Consider the following 17407-nt stretch of genomic DNA (forward strand, 5'->3'; position numbering starts at 1 on the left):
AAGTCTAGACTATATACTGGACTAAAGACTAGACTATCGACTAGACAATAGACTAGGCTGAGGTGCCTGTTGAACTAACACTTCACAGAAAAACACTTTTCAAACAAACACTAAAGTCTAGACTATAAACTAGACTATATACTAGACTAAAGACTAAACTATAAACTAGACTATGGACTAAACTATAAAATAGACTATAGTCTAGTCTATAGTTTATAGTCTAGTCTATAGTATAGTCTTTTTTCTTCCTCTGAAACTACTCATTTTGTTAAATGTTAGTGCTAACTATTTCAAAATTTCCATGTCTGTTTGCCATAGTTTTTACTCTCCCTCTCTCACATGTTATGCACTTTCTCTCTTTGGTTTTATTTTCAGTTTTTCTTGGTTGGGGTTTGTTTATGAGTCAGGTTGATGACTTTAACTCTGGGTGGTATTGCTTGTTTTACCCTATTTATAGTTTTTTTTTTTTACTTCAACAAGACTTCAAATTGTTCTTGTTATTTCGTTCTTTCTTTCCTGCAATTATCTATTACACTTGCTTATTATTTGTTTTCGTTTAAATCTATGTTTAACTTTTAGGGTTTTTTCAGTGTTTTAGCTTTAATTTTGTGCTGTGTTTTTAGTTGTTTTTGTTGTTGTTTGAAATGGGGGATTTCTTATCTCCTGTTTAATTTTTGTTGTACCTAAATATTTCACATTTATTTTATTTAATTAATATTAGTCTATTAATGTTTGTATAACTTTTATAGTAGACCCAGTTCTAATCTATAGTTAAAAAAACATAAGATTAGATATCAAAAAAAAAAAAAAAATACTTTTTATTCAGAGTTATTACAAAAGTAACTACTAACTAGGTTTTGAAATATTTATAAACAAAGTAAGAGAAAAAAATATTACTTTAATTTGTTTATAAATGCTTTTAATTTTGTTAGAATCGGTGTAGAATGAAGATTTTGAAAATTTATTGAATTTTTCAATGAAAATTACAAAATTCATGTCTAAACTGCTTTATATATTTAGTAATCTCATTATTAGTTTAAATGTCGTTAGAATTTAGAAGGAATTTAAAATTTTTATTTTGAGGTTAGAATGAAAATTTTGTTATTTTATAGAATTTTTGAATGAAAATTGCTGAAATTGAAGCTTAAATTGCTTAAGGTGGGGTTAAAGCTATTAAATACTTTTAATTTTGTTGAGATTGGTGCAAAATTACAAAAATCTATTTTGAGTTTAGAATGAAAATTTTTTTAATTTTATTGAATTTTTATATTAAAATGGCAAAATTGAAGCTTAAATTGCTTAAGATGGGGTTAAAGCTATTAAATGTTTTTAATTCTGTTGAGTTTGGTGCAAAATTACAGAAATCTATTTTGAGGTTAGAATGAAAATTTTGTAAATTTGTTGAATTTTTGATTGAAAATGACAAAATTGATGCTTAAATTGTTTATGATAGAGTTAAAGCTATTAAATGCTTTTAATTTTGTTGAATTTTATGCAAAATTTCAAAAATTTTATTTTGAGGTTAGAAAGAAAATTTTGAAAATTTGTTGAATTTTTGAATGAAAATGACAAAATTGATGTTTAAATTGCTTAAGATGCGGTTAAAGCTATTAAATGCTTTTAATTTTCTTCAATTTTAAGCGAAATTTCAAAAATTTTATTTTGAGGTTAGAAATTGTGAAACTGAAGCTTAAATTACTTTAGATAGGGTTAAAGCTATTAAATGCTTTTAATTTTGTTGTAATATGTGCAAAATTTTAAAAATTTTATTTTGAGGTTAGAATGAATAATTTGAATTTTTATCGATTTTATTAAGGAAAATGACAAAATTGAAACCTAAATTGCTTAATATATAGCTTAAGCTATTTGAAGATTTTAATTTCGTTGAATTTTGTGCAAAATTTCAAAAATTTTATTTTGAGGTTAGAATGAAAATTTTGCTTTTTTAAAAGAATTTTGTAAGGAAAATGGCAAAATTTAAACTTATTTAGATTAATATATGACATAAGCTATCAAATGCTTTTAATTTTCTTCAATTTTGTGCTAAATTTCAAAAATCAATTTTTAAGGTTAGAAAGAAAATTTTGCATTTTTATGGAAGTTTTTAAGGAAAATGGCAAAATTTAAGTTTCGATGTTATAACAATTGTGATAAGCTATAGAATGCTTATAATTTTGTTTGAATTTTGGGAATATTTTTAAAACTAAGTTTAAGGTTAGGTAGAGATTTTTGCGTTTTTATTAAATTTTTGCCGAATTTTTCCTCAAAGTTGAAGTTTTTAAAGATTTTTTTTATAGAAATCTAAAACATTTTCTTTATTAGCTCACAGATGACTGTTACATTTTTTTCCATATTGGTTTTTTGATAATATTTATAGAAAATTCTAAGTGGTAAGTTCTTTTTTTACGTTAGAATTAAAGCGAAGCTCTTTCAAAAGAGTAAGCTTATCACAACAACAACAACAACAACAAAAACAACAAAAACATGAGTTATATGAAATGTTATCATTAAACAATATCAAAATAAAGGTAAAATATTAATTTTACTGAGTGATTAACTTTTTTACAAGAAAAGAGTACAACATAGAGAGGAGAAAAAGAACAACAGTTTTTTATCAGCGAGTTTTTATTTAAAACCCCCCCACACACACACACACTAAGAACAAACAGTAAAATACAGTTTAAGAGGAAAGTGATTGATTAATATAAACACTAGTTTTTTTGTTTTTGTTTTGTGTTTTCAAAAGGGAGGGAATTTACCGTTAAGTAGGAGCAAATGATTTAAGGGAAACAAAACTATGAAAGAAAGAGAGAGAGTGAGTGGTAGTAGTCATAGTATATATGTGTTCTTGTGTTTATTAAAGAGAGCCTTTAAAGGTAATTGAAAATAAACTGTTATGATAAAAACGCACTTGAAATAAAAACCTGAGTATATGTTTGTATTTGTTGTTGTTGTTTCTATATATAGTTTAATTGTGTTTACAGCTAGCTCTTTATTTCTATATTTTTTTTATTTTCATATTCTTACTTTGTGTTTTTCTAGCTCTTGGGGTAAATTTGAGTTTCAGTTCAAATTTAGGCTTTGACAAGATCAAAACAAAACGAAAGACTTTAAAAAAAATTTGTTAAAGAAAATCTAAAAATTACGCTGGTTTTTTTTCCACCCTCTCAATTACAGCTTCACGACGTCTCTCCCCAGCCGAATGAAAATGGAAAAAACTCCCCGTTATACACAACGGGAGCGTAATATGGTCTTGGGTTATGCGGCCCAATACAAAGATATCATTGAAAATAAACGCACCGATGCTGAATCGAATCGTAAAAAGGATGAGGTATGGCGTCAAATAGCCAAAGAGTTTAATGCTCGTGTCTATCATCAACGTTCGTCGAAACAGTTACGTCAGTTATATAAAAATATGAAATTATTACTGAAAAAGGATTTGTGCGGTGAGGGTAAAGGTAATCGCACCTTTATGGATTTACTCAATACCATATCGCAACAGGAATCGGTGGCCCAATATATTTCGGAACAAATGTCACCGAATGGTTATAGTAATGGTGGCAGTGGCGGTGGTGGTGGTCGCCAGAAGTATGATGATGATTATGATGATTCAAAGGTAAGTTTTGTTTTGAAATACCCCAAAATGAAATTGATAAGAAAGTTTTAGTTAAATAGATAACAAACGGGCTTTGAGTCGTTATATATACATATATATACACATAGAGCACAATGAAATTATCTCTTGCCATGGCAAGTGTATTGTTTTATTAGTTTCTAGATAAAGTATCTTTGAAATTTTCAATAAATATTACAAAATATTTTTCACAATTTTCATGAAATCTTTTAAACTAGACATTTTAAGCTTAATTCTCTTAATATTTCTTAAAATCTTTAAAAAAAATTTCATTTCATTGAAATTTTAAAAATTCTTTTTAGGTTAGAATGAAATTTTTAAAAATTTCCTATTTTTTATATTTTTCTAAGAAAAAGTTGTCATTAATGAAGAAAAATTGTTTGAGGTTAGAGTGAACATTTTTTTTTTAATTCTTAAAATTTTTCGTATTTTTCTATGAAAAGTTTCTTATTAAAGCTTAAATCTAACAAAACTCTTTAAATTCTATCAATTGCTATCAATTTTGTTGGAATTTCTGTCAAATTTAAGAATTTTTTTGTTTGAGGTTAGAATGAAAATTTTTTAAAATACTTAATTTTTTCAATATTTTTCTAAGAAAAATTTTCAATTAAAGCTTAAATCTATTAAAACTTTTAAAACTCTATCAAATGCTATCAATTTTGCAAGAATTTACCTCAAATTTAAGAAAATTTTTTGAGGTTAGAATGAAAATTTTTTAAAATTCTTAATTTTTTCAATATTTTTTTAAGAAAAGTTCAAAATTAAAGCTTAAATCTAGTAGAACTCTTAAAAACCTACCATTTGCTAACAATTTTGTTGTAATTTCTGTCAAATTTAACAATTTTTTTAAGGTTAAAGTGAAAATTTTTAAAAATATTTAGTTTTTTCAATATTTTTCTAAGAAAAGTTTGAAATAAAAGTTTAAATATTGTAACGCTCATTAAAACACACTTAAAGATACCCATTTTGATAGTATTACGGTCAAAATTAAGAAAAAAAATTTTTGAGGTTAGAATAAAAAAAAGTTTGAGGTTATAATTGAAATAATGATTTTCCTTTTTTGCTTTATTTTAACAGTTAAATTAATAAATTTTTTACAGTTTCCTTTATTACAGCATCCCGTACTCAATTACGATGGAATGGATCATGATGTAATTGTTATCAAATCCGAAGATATCAGTGATAATGAACAATCACACAGTGGTGAAGCTATGGATGAAGATGATGATGACTGCTTAAGTCCCAAAGATATACCAGAAGTTTGTCTGGAAGAAGAAGATGAAGAGCTATTTGCAACAGACTTAAGACAACCTACTAGCACACCACAACAAACACAAAACCAACAGCAACAGCAGCAGCTGCAACAACAACAGCAACAAACACAAAAATCTGCACAATCATCTGGACAAACAGCACAAAATCAACTACAGCAATCGCCAGCACATTTGCTGCATCATTCACAGCAGCCGGAGATAACTATACAGAATATAGGTGGCATAAGAGTGGGTAGTATAGGTAGTATGGCCAATATGAAAGCTTTACAGAATGCTGTCAATAATAGTAACAATAATAATGGACCCTCAACTAATTCAGCTTTAAGTATAACTCACAACAATGGCTCTGCAGCAGGCCAGGCTTTAAATTTGCGACAAACTAGCGCTGAACAGCAGTTGCTGTTAAATGGTTTGGGTTTAAGTGCGGTTAATCATAATAACAATGTTTTGGATACCAATCCACGCATGCCCACTTTACAGAGAGCCAGCCAACAGCACAACAATCCTGTACCCACACAACCACCCTCAGCAGCACAACATTTACATTTGAATAGCCATTCAAATGCCACCCAACAGTTACTGCTTAATATCAATGGTGCCAGCAGTCCCTTTACCCCACACAAACATTACGGCCAGCAGAGACAAACCTCCACGCCCAACAGTCACTCCCAAAAGAATGCACAAAACGATTACTTTATGCTGGGCATAGAGGAACGTAAATTGAAAATAGAACTGTTAAATGCACAAATCGATTACTGGAAGAAATTAACCAAAAAACTAGATGAGAATCCCGGCCATAATGCCAATCCTTCATGTATGTGTCATTTCCCCGGCAAAGCGAATGGTGTGCAGACACCCTCCTCCACCAGCTAGGAGGAGGAGAAAAAGGTGTTAGTTGAAAAGGAGGCACAAGAAATGCCTCCTGAAACGAACGCAAGTCGTGAATCGACACCCAATCTACTAGAACCTTTAAATTATGAAATTATACAATTAGATGATGATGATGATGACGAAGACGAGGAGGAGCAGGCACAAGAGCAAGAACATCACTTAGAAGTAAATGAAAATTTTGATGAAGAAGAACATGTAATGGAAGATGGTATGACTTCAACGGAACAAGAACAACAACAACAGCATGTTAGTCCCGCAGAAGTTGTACAGGTAAAACCCGAATTAGTTGTGAGTAAAAGATTGCGTAGCAGCAGCTCCACTAATAATTTAATAGTAGACATTAGTCAGTCTATTAAATGGCATGAAATTATACAGGAAAATAATGAGCAAGGGAAACAGGAGGTAGTTAGTAATAAACCAAAGTTAAAGAAAGTTAAATTATTAAAAACGAATTAGAAGAAAGAACCAAAGAGTAAGAGAGATTAAAAACAACAACACACGAAAAAAGCAATAGTAAAGAACAGGCCATAGATTAGGCTATAGTCTAGACAATAGAGAAGACTAAAGTTTAGACTATTGTCTTGACTATAGAGTAAACTATAGCCTAGACTATAGACTATAGTCTACACTATAGAATAGACTATAGTCTACACTATAGACTAGACTATAGTCTACACTATAGAGTAGACTATAGTCTAGACTATATAGTAGACTATAGTCTAGACTTATAGTAGACTATAGTGTAGACTATAGAGTAGACTATAGTCTAGACTATAGTGTAGACTATAGTCTAGACTATAGAGTAGACTATAGTCTAGACACACACACACACGAGCAAAGCAATAGAAAATAACAGGCTATAGATTAGACTATAGTCTAGACTATAGAGAAAACTATAGTCTAGACTATAGAGAAGACTTTAGTCTATGCTATAGAGTAGACTGTAATCTAGACTATAGAGTTGACTATAGTCTAGACTACAGAGTTGACTATAGACTAGACTATAGAGTTGACTATAGACTAGACTATAGAGTAGATTATAGTCCAGACTATAGACTAAACTATAGTTCAGACTATAGACTAAACTATAGTTCCAGACTATAGACTAAACTACAGTCTATACTAAAGACTAAAATATAGTCTATACTACAGACTAAACTATAGTCCAGACTATAGACTAAACTATAGTCCAGACTATAGACTAAACTGTAGTCTAGATTATAAACATAACTATTAAGTATTAGACTATAAACTAAACATTAGCCGAGACTATAGACTAAGCTATAGTCTCGGCTTATAGTCAAGACTATAAATCAAACTAAAGTCCAGATTATAAACTAAACTAATGACTATAGAATAGACAATAGATTAGACTACAGACTGTAATATAGTTCAGACTATAGACTAAACTATTGACTATAGAATAGGCTATAGTTCGGACTATAAACTAACCGAAGGGCGGACTATAGTTAGGACAATAGTCCAGTGTAGACTGTGCTATTGACGGCACAATAAACTATAGATTAGACTGTAATTTAACGACAAAAGATAGAAGACACTATTTCTGACTATAATCAAAACTAAGTCAAGACAATAGTCCAGACTATAGATGAGATCATAGATAATACTAGTCGGACAATAGGCCAGACAATTGCCAAACTATTGACCCTATAATAGACTATAGTTCACACTAATCATTAGACTATAAACTGAACTATCATCCGCACTATATAATCGACTATATTTCAAACTAAAGGTTAGAATATAAACTGAACTATTGTCCGGGCATCTAATCGAGACAATTGTTCAGACTTATGAATAGATTATAATTCAGACCATAAAATAAACTATAGTCGGTTATATAAACGACTTATCTGTCAAAATTTTCATTACCCAGTAAAAACTGTTGCTGTGTTGCCATCTCTTTCACAATTTTTTTCAAATCAAAGACTGAAAACTTTTTAAAATTTAACAAATTTGAATACCTACCAACAAAATCTTACAAAAAAAACCTTAAACACAAATTTTTTTCAAATTTCTCAAATTTTTTAGATACAATTTTAAAAAAATTAGTTTTAAAAGTTTTTTCAAAACCAAATAATTTTGTTTCATAAAAATATTTCGTTTTAACAACTAAGGCCTTCAATGTATATAAATTTAAAGAAAAATAGCTAAAAATTTTAAATTAACTAAAAAAACAAAAACAATTTTTTAAATTCAAAACTCTATTTAAGGGTTAAGCACAATTTTTTTTTTAAACAAATAACAAAAATATAAGAAATTTTAACACAAAAATTAAAAATTTAACAACAAAACTATGAGAAATTGTTAGATTTTAAAAGAAAAAGTAAATTTCAAAACTTAAACTCAAAATAAATCAAGAAATTTCAATAATATTTTAATAATTTCAAAATCTTTTAGAAAATTTTATAGAAAACTGATTTTAAGTCTTAAAAATGTTAAAATTTTCTTTAAACTTTCATTTCTTAACAATTTTGCTTGAATTTAAGCATTTTTCAGAAAAATATTTTTGAGGTTAAAATGAATATTTTAAAAATTTTCTGAAATTTTAAAAGAAACTCAAGTTTTTAAAACTGTAATATGTTTAGATTTTATTTAAACTTTCATTTTTTAACAATTTTGCTTGAATTTAAACATTTTTCAGAAAAATATTTTTGAGGTTAGAATGAATATTTTAAAAATTTTCTGAAATTTTAAAAGAAACTCAAGTTTTTAAAACTGTAATATGTTTAGATTTTCTTTAAACTTTCATTTTTTTTTAACAATTTTGCTTGAATTTAAACATTTTTCAGAAAAATATTTTTGAGGTTAGAATGAATTTTTTTTTAAATTTTTTATGGAATTTTAAAGAAAATTTAAATTTTTAAAACTGTAATATAATTAGATTTTATTTAAACTTTTATTTCTTAACAGTTTTGATGAAATTTAAGCATTTTTCTGAAAAATATTTTTGAGGTTAGAATGAAAATTTTGTTTTTTTTTTAAGTTTTAAAGGGAAATTTTATGATTTAAATCTTAAAACCTAAAGAAATTGTTGTAAACTGTTAGTTTTAGCTAATTTTACTTAAATTTATGAGAAAATTTTAAAAATTATTTTGAGGTTATTTGAAAAATTTTAAGGTTAAGTTGAAATTTTTTTAATTTTTTCTAAAAATTTACATTTTTTAAGACTTAAAATGAGAAATATATGAGGAAGACTATGTTTTCTACTTATTTTCATTATAATTTCTTGATTATTTTTAATTTAAGGTTTGAGGTTATGTTGAAATTTTTAATATTTTCATATAAAAGCACGTGCTTAATCTTTTAAATGTCTTATTTTAAAAGTTCTACTCTTTAAAAAAAAGCTCTTCAGTTTCTTTTTAAAATTAATCTAATTTTGTAATTTATAATTAAGCAAATTTCTTATAAAAATTATATTTAAAAAATAAGTTAATTTTAAGTTAAATATATATAAATATAAATGTTGTACAAAATAAAAAATGTTAACCTTACACCCCTCGCGCCCCCCCCCCCCCCCCCTCCAAACAAAAAACATTACAAGTGGTTCCTAATCTAGTCCTTTTTATTTCAATATTTAAAGTTTACTTAAAACAAAATTTTGTTTCTGAATTTTATTGAAATTATTAATTTTATGCCAAATAAACAAATTATTAAACAAATAGTTTATTTTTTTTTAAATAACCAAATATTAAATTAAGTTTTTTTTAATATTTTCCTAAATTAAGCTTGCCATATTGTTTTTTTTATAATAACTAATTTATTATTTTATTGTTAAAGCGATTTTTTTTACTTAATTTGTTATAAGACTTTTTATTTCGTGTACTTAATTTTAATTTAATATTTTAAACCAAAAACAAGAAAAAACTTAAATGTAAACACAAATTGTAACAATTTTTTTAAATGTATTTTTTGTCTAGTCTTTGTATATATTAAATTTAATTAATTTAAATAAAGAAAAAATGTGTAAAAAAGTATAAAAAACTAAATTAATAAAATGTGATTTTATTTTTTTAAATTTCATTCGATTTTGCAAGAATTTGAAGATTTTGATGACTCAAACCTGCTATCATTGTCTAAAGCTACTAGCTTTACTTAGTTTTTTTTCAAATTTAAGCGAATATTCGAAAATAATTTTAAGGTTAGAATGAATATTTTCTAAATTCACATGTTTTCTAAAGGAAATTTTACATTTTGATATTTAAAGCCTTTAGGAATTGATTTAAACTACTTGTTCTATACAATTTTACTTAAATTTAAGCAAAATTTCAAAAAATAATTTTAAGGTTAGAATGAAAATTTTAAAATTTTACATGTTTTCCAAAGGAAATTTTACATTTTGATATTAAAAGCCGTTAGGAATTGATTTAAGCTACGAGTTCTATACAAATTTACTTAAATTAAAGCTAAATTTTAAAAAATAATTTTGAGGTTAGAATCAAAATTTTCAAATTTTGCTTGTTTTCTAAAGGAAATTATAGATTTTGATATTTAAAGCCTTTTGAAATTGATTTAAGCTACTTGTTCTATACAATTTTACTTAAATTTAAGCAAAATTTCAAAAAATAATTTTAAGGTTAGAATGAAAATTTTCAAATTTTGCTTGTTTTCTAAAGGAAATTATAGATTTTGATATTTAAAGCCTTTAGAAATTGATTTAAGCTACTAGTTCTATACAAATTTACTTAAATTTAAGCAAAATTTAAAAAAAATATTTTGAGGTTAGAATGAAAATTTTAAAATTTTTCATAATTTCTAAAGGAAATTATAGATTTTGATGTTTAAAGTTTTTTGCAAATGATTTAACTACTACTTCTATAGAATTTTATTTAAATTTAAGCAAAAATTTCAAAAAATAATTTTGAGGTTAGAATGAAAATTTTGAAATTTTAACTAATTTCTTAAGGAAATTTGAGATTTTAATAATTAAACCTAAAGAAATTTATAAATGCTCTCAAATCTATTTTATTTTACTAGAATTTTTCTTAAAACAATAATAATTTTAAGTTCAAATAAAATTATTTTAAATTTTGGCAAATTTTCTTTGACTTTTTAAAGAAATTTGAAAATTTGTGGAGAATTTTTAATATACTTAAAGGTATTTGTTAAATTTTGCAATTTTTCTTTAAATTTTTATTAAATAAACGACTTTTTACATTTTTAATAGTTTTCTAATAAATTAACGTTTTACAACACTGTTTTGTGAGAACTGCATGAAATGATTAAAAAATAAAGATAAAGCAGTTTGATAAGGCAGGTTTTAAAAATAACAAAAAATATTAATAGAAAAATCAGTAAATTATTAATAATTGAGTTATAATAAAGCGAAAACTATAAAATTTTATAATTTCAATTAATTACATTATTATTTTAAATAAGAATTTTGTTAAAAAGTGTTTTTATTTATTGTTCTTGTGTTTAATTAACATTTTACAACACTTTTCTGTGTTTTGCAAAACAACACTGTTTTATTGTCAATCTTTTAGACAGGGTTGTTTATTTTTCATACTTGACACAATAAACGTCCTTTTAAACAACTCTGCTTTTATTTGACTAACGAAACTGCTAGCGCAATGATAGAATTCAATGCGAACAGCAAAATTTTGCAAGCTGCGCCGACACCGATTTCTTTGACTTAAAGGCTTAAGCCGGCTTAATGAAATTCCTAGGGCATTTTAGTCTAAACCTTTAGAACTTATTTGATTCAAAAATTTTGAACCTTTTTCTTTTTAACAACTGTCACGTATTGTTAGTTGACTAATTTTAATTTTTACAGGCAAATTTTAAACTTTAATATAACAATTTTTCATAAAAATAACTGTATTGTCACAATTTTCTACAGAAAAAGCTTATATAGAGACAGGTTTCTGTAGAGAACATTAATATACAAACGTTTATATGAAAAAACTTAAATTAAGTCGTTATGTTAACCGGCGCCTATACTTTGTACTATAAGTCAACGCCGTTAAACGAAATTTGCTTGCGCTGCCGGTGTCAATTATTTTCCAACGGCTTAAAAAATTATATTAATAGCGGAAGAGTGATTAAAGACGGCAAAGAAAAAAGTGTTTTTTTGGGTGCTGACGGTTTTTTAAGTGAAAATTTTTGTGTATTTTTCACACAATTATTTGTGTGCTAAAGTTTTCGAAGGAAAATAAACAAATATTTATAAGAATAAATAAAAATTTCATAAATTTATTAAGTAAAACTAAAGAAATTTTGTAAAAGTATTTTAACACAGCTGCTGCTGCTAAGGCAGCATACTTTTGTCTACGTCTTTTAGTAAATTTATGGCTAAATATCTTTTTTATTACTTACATGCGCGAGTTATTTTTTATATACAAACGAAATAGAAAGAAATAATTAGTTTTACACAGACTGCTAGCTTAATTAACGCGAAAAAATAACAAATTGTACTAAAAGTGTGAAATTTTTTTTATGTGTGTGTGTGCTTTAACTTTATGCAAAATATACAAAAACAATTAAAAGATTGGAAAAAACACTGGAGAAAATCATTGTGTATAGGAGGTAAGTTTTTCATTTCATTTGGATATTTTTTTTCATATATTTCATTTTTTTTTTTCATTTGATTCATATGGGTCGTGCCCCATCCGGTGTTTTTTTTGTTCCTTCTTGCTTTTTCTTGTTCAGTCTTCCTTTATTTTCTTTTGTTGCTTTTTTTGTTACACATATTTTTCTTGTTAAAGCTCTGCGGCTGTTCTGCCGCTGTAACTTTATAGCAGCGCATACTCTTTGTTAATTTTTACTTTCAAAAGAAAACCCTTAAAAACAATTTGTTGTTCTCTAAGATATTTATTAATTAAATAATTATTTTAAATAATTTATTTAATTATTTATTAATTTCTTTAATAATTTTTCTATTTCTTTTGCTAAACTGCACCCTCATCTTTTTGTGTCATTAGGCATTGGGCAAAAACCCAACAACAACAACAGCATTATAAAAAAAACTCTTCCATAGCATCTATCTATCCATCCATTTATTATTATATTAGTCATTCTTCAATTCCTATAATTTCATTCACTTTTTTTTTTTGTTTCTTATTATTTTTGTTTTTTTTTCTTTATTATTATTTCCTATTTATTTTCTTATTGTTTTTTGTTGTTTTCTTTTTTTGACTGCTCAAAACTGTTTTTAGATGACAAACAAATAATAGTGTTGCCCATTGGTTTTTCGGCAAAAAAATCGCTTTATTGAAAAAAATCGTTATTTTTGACAGAAATTTGCTAGATTAACGAATTATTGCAAATAATTTAGCAAGTTAAGAGTTGTTTTATAAGAAAAAGCTGAAAATGTATCACAATTTGTTATTTATTAACTTAGATCATAATTATAATATATTAATAGCTATTTTAATGTATTTAAGATCATTATAACAATTCTATAACATAACATTTTTTATTATAATGTACAAAAATCTGTTATAATAGTTTTAGAATGCATTATAACCGTATTATAATGTATTATAATAACATTGTAATGTATTATAATGAATTATAATAGCATTATAATGTATTATAATGCATTGTAACTTAATGTAATGTATTATAATGCATAATAATGCATTATACTAGCATTATAATGTATTATAATGCATTTTACTAGCATTATAATGTGTGATAATGCATTATAATAGCATTGTAATATGTTACAATGCATTATAAAAGCTTCATAATGTATTATAATAGCATTATAATGTATTATAATGTGTTATAATGCATTATAATAACTTTATCATGTATTATAATGCATTATAATAGCACTATAATGTGTTATAATAGTATTATAATGAATTATAATGTATTATAATAGTATTATAATGTGTTATAATGCTTTATAATAGCATTATAATGTGTTATAATGCATTATAATACATTATAATGTATTATAATCCATTATAATAGCATTATAATGCATTATAATAGCATTATAATATATTATAATGCATTATAATGCTATTATAATGAATTATAATAGCATTATAATGTGTTATAATACATTATAATAGCATTATAATGTATTACAATGCATTATAATAGCATTATAATGTATTATAATAGCATTATAATGTATTATAATGCATTATAATAGCATTATAATGTATTATAATGCATTATAATAGCATTATAATGTATTATAATGCATTATAATAGCATTATAATGTATTATAATCTATTATAACGTATTATAATGCATTATAATAGTATTATAATATGTTATAATACATTATAATAGCATTATAATGTATTATAATGCATTATAATAGCATTATAATGTATTATAATCCATTATAACGTATTATAATGCATTATAATAGTATTATAATGCGTTATAATAGTATTATAATGGATTATATTGTGTTATAATGCATTATAATAGGATTATAATGTGTTATAATACATTATAATGTATTATAATGCATTATAATAGCATTATAATGTATTATAAAGCATTATAAAGTATTATAATGCATTATAATGTTTAATAATGCATTATAATGGAATTATAATGAATAATAAATTTATTTACTTTTAATTTAAAACATTTTGGAGTTATTTTTTTCACTTTTAAACACTTTTTTTTACAAATCTCTACCTACTTACCACTTAAATAATTTTCTTAACATATTTCACATTTTTCGCAACTCATTACAGTCCACACAACATGTGTTCTTCTTATATATTAATAAATGGATAAACAAAAACTAACCACAAACCAGCCCATCACATACGTTTAAATCATTATAATATCTGCATAACTTTGAAACAAACGAAAAAAAAGAAAAATCATTTTTACACACATCCTGCTTTTTAATGCAAAAGAAAAGTGTCTCCTCAAATGGGGCCGACGTAATTAAACGCCCACTTGGTAATTAAGCCGGTTTTTTTCAAGAAAACATAAAAGCAGCAAAAAAAAAAAACTCTTAGTGCCATTTGAAATATAAAATATTTAAAAACTTAAAACACTAAACTTAAGAAAATATTTGTCATTACAAAAGAAAAAGAACAAATCAGGAAGAACTTTATAACATGATTAATAAAACAAAACTTAAAGGAATTGTTTAAAACAGAAACCAAAGGTGTGATTTATATAAATCAAAAATTTTTTTTAAACAGCTTTAAACAAGCCTGTCAAAGCCACTGCCATATTTTAAACATAATAAATAAAATATCACAGCTTTTAAAACAAAAATATACTCGCTTAAGCTAAACAAAAAAAAAAAAAAAAGTAATAAAACAAGCTTAATCACCAGCTTCATATACATATAAAAAAAAAACGCACTTAAAACAAAAACCCCAATTTCTCTTTTTATAATATTTTAACCTTTAATTCTTCCCATTACCCTTGTGCATATTTAAAAAAAAAATCTTTCAAAATTCTACCCAATATTTTACCATTACCACCCAAAATGGCAGATTTAATACGCCTGGGCAACGTGGATGTTGTCATACAAAAAGATAAACTTGGCTCACCCATTGGCGGTTCAGATGATGGTAATTTAGCTGCCTTTGCTGGTGGTGGTGTTGGTATAAATAATTTTGTTGCGGGCATGTCAGCAGCTGGTGGTGGTGGAGGTGCTGGTAGTGGTGGTGGCGGTGGCGGTGGTGTTGCTTTCGATATGGGTGATTTACAACAGGAATTGGATCAAGATGAATTTGATGGTATTAATATGTTAAATGGTAAGTGATTTCAAAGAAAATTATTTTTTATTCATATTTTTAGTTTATATTTTTTTAATAAGAAAAAAATAAAGAAAATATTGCAAAAGTTTTAAAAAAGTGAATTAATAAGGAAAATAGGTTTTAAATATAATTTTATTTTGTAAAAATGGATTCTAAATGACAAAATAATGAATTATAATGCATTATAATTATATTCTAATTGATTATAATAGCATTATAATGCATTATAATGGATTATAATGACATTATAATGGATTATAATTGATTAGATTATAATGGATTATAATTGATTAGATTATAATGAAATATAATTTATTATAATACCTTTATAACGGATTATAATTGATTATAATGGATTATAATTCATAATAATGGATTATAATACCATTATAATGGAATTATAATTAATTATAATGCATTATAATTCCCTTATAATGGATTATAATGCATTATAATTGATTATAATACCATTATAATGGATTATAATACCATTATAATGGATTGTAATACCATTATAATGGATTATGATGCATAATAATGGATTATAATGATTTATAATTGTTTAAAATACCATTATAATGGATTATAAAGCATAATAATGGATTATAATGCATTATAATTGATTGTAAAGTCATTATATGGGATTATAATGCATAATAATGAATTATAATATCATTATAATTGGTTATAATACCATTATAATGGATTATGAAGCATAATAATGGATTATAATGCATTATAATTAATTATAAAGTCATTATAGTGTATTATAATACATTATAATTGATTATAATACCATTATAACTAATTATAATGCATAATAATGAATTATAATACCATTATAATGGATTATAATGCATTATAATTGATTATAAAGCCATTATAATGGATTATAATGCATGATAATGGGTTATAATACGATTATAATGGATTATAATGCATTATAATTGATTAAAATACTATTATAATGCATTATAATTGATTATAATACCATTATAATGGATTATAATGCATTATAATTGATTATAAAGCCATTATAATACATTATAATGCATAATAATGGATTATATTACCATTATAATGAATTATAATGCATTATAATTGATTATAATACCATTATAATGCATTATAATTGATTATCATACCATTATAATGGATTATAATGCATTATAATTGATTATAATACCATTATAATGAATTATAATGCATTATAATTGATTATAATACCATTATAATGTATTATAATGCAGTATAATTGATTATAATACCATTATAATGAATTATGATGCATTATAATTGATTAAAATACCATTATAATGGATTATAATGCATTATAATTGATTATAATGGATTATAATGCATTATAATGGATTATAATACCATTATAATGGATTATAATGCATTATAATTGATTATAAAGCCATTTTAATGGATTATAATGCATAATAATGGAATATAATACCATTAAAATGGATTATGATATCATTATAATGGATTATAATGCATTATAATTGATTATAATACCATTATAATGGATTATAATACTATTATAATGGATTATAATGCATTAAAATTGATTATAATACCATTATAATGGATTCGAATCCATTATAATTGATTATAATACCATTATAATGGATTATAATGCATAATAATGGATTATAATGCATTATAATTGATTATAATACCATTATAATGGATTATAATGCCATTATAATGGATTATAATGCATAATAATAGATTATATTGCATTATAATGGATTATAATACCATTATAATGGATTATAATGCATTATGATTGATTATAATACCATTATAATGGATTATAATGTCATTATAATTGATTATAATGCATTATAATTGATTATAATACCATTATAATGGA

The 17407-nt window shown here is 24.7% G+C and overlaps 2 protein-coding genes across 6 annotated transcripts in view; both read left to right on the forward strand.

Moving 5' to 3' along the window:
• Positions 1-5781, forward strand: part of LOC111688956 (probable E3 ubiquitin-protein ligase bre1) — a 61428-nt gene extending 55647 nt beyond the window's left edge. For all 5 annotated transcript variants that reach the window (XM_046947608.1, XM_046947610.1, XM_046947607.1 and 2 more), the window contains 2 exons: positions 3178-3616; positions 4735-5781. In XM_046947608.1, coding sequence (XP_046803564.1) covers positions 3203-3616; positions 4735-5781 — 1461 coding nt within the window. In that variant the 5' untranslated portion in view covers positions 3178-3202. The remainder of the gene's footprint in view (positions 1-3177; positions 3617-4734) is intronic.
• Positions 5782-11847: 6066 nt separating this feature from the next.
• Positions 11848-17407, forward strand: part of LOC111688957 (ras GTPase-activating protein 1) — a 32569-nt gene continuing 27009 nt past the window's right edge. Inside the window, exons 1-2 of the mRNA XM_046945928.1 lie at positions 11848-12348; positions 15256-15519. Of these exons, the coding sequence (XP_046801884.1) occupies positions 12282-12348; positions 15256-15519 (331 nt within the window). The 5' untranslated portion in view covers positions 11848-12281. The remainder of the gene's footprint in view (positions 12349-15255; positions 15520-17407) is intronic.

This window comes from Lucilia cuprina, chromosome 3 (assembly GCF_022045245.1).
Source record: "Lucilia cuprina isolate Lc7/37 chromosome 3, ASM2204524v1, whole genome shotgun sequence".
NCBI lineage: Eukaryota > Metazoa > Arthropoda > Insecta > Diptera > Calliphoridae > Lucilia > Lucilia cuprina.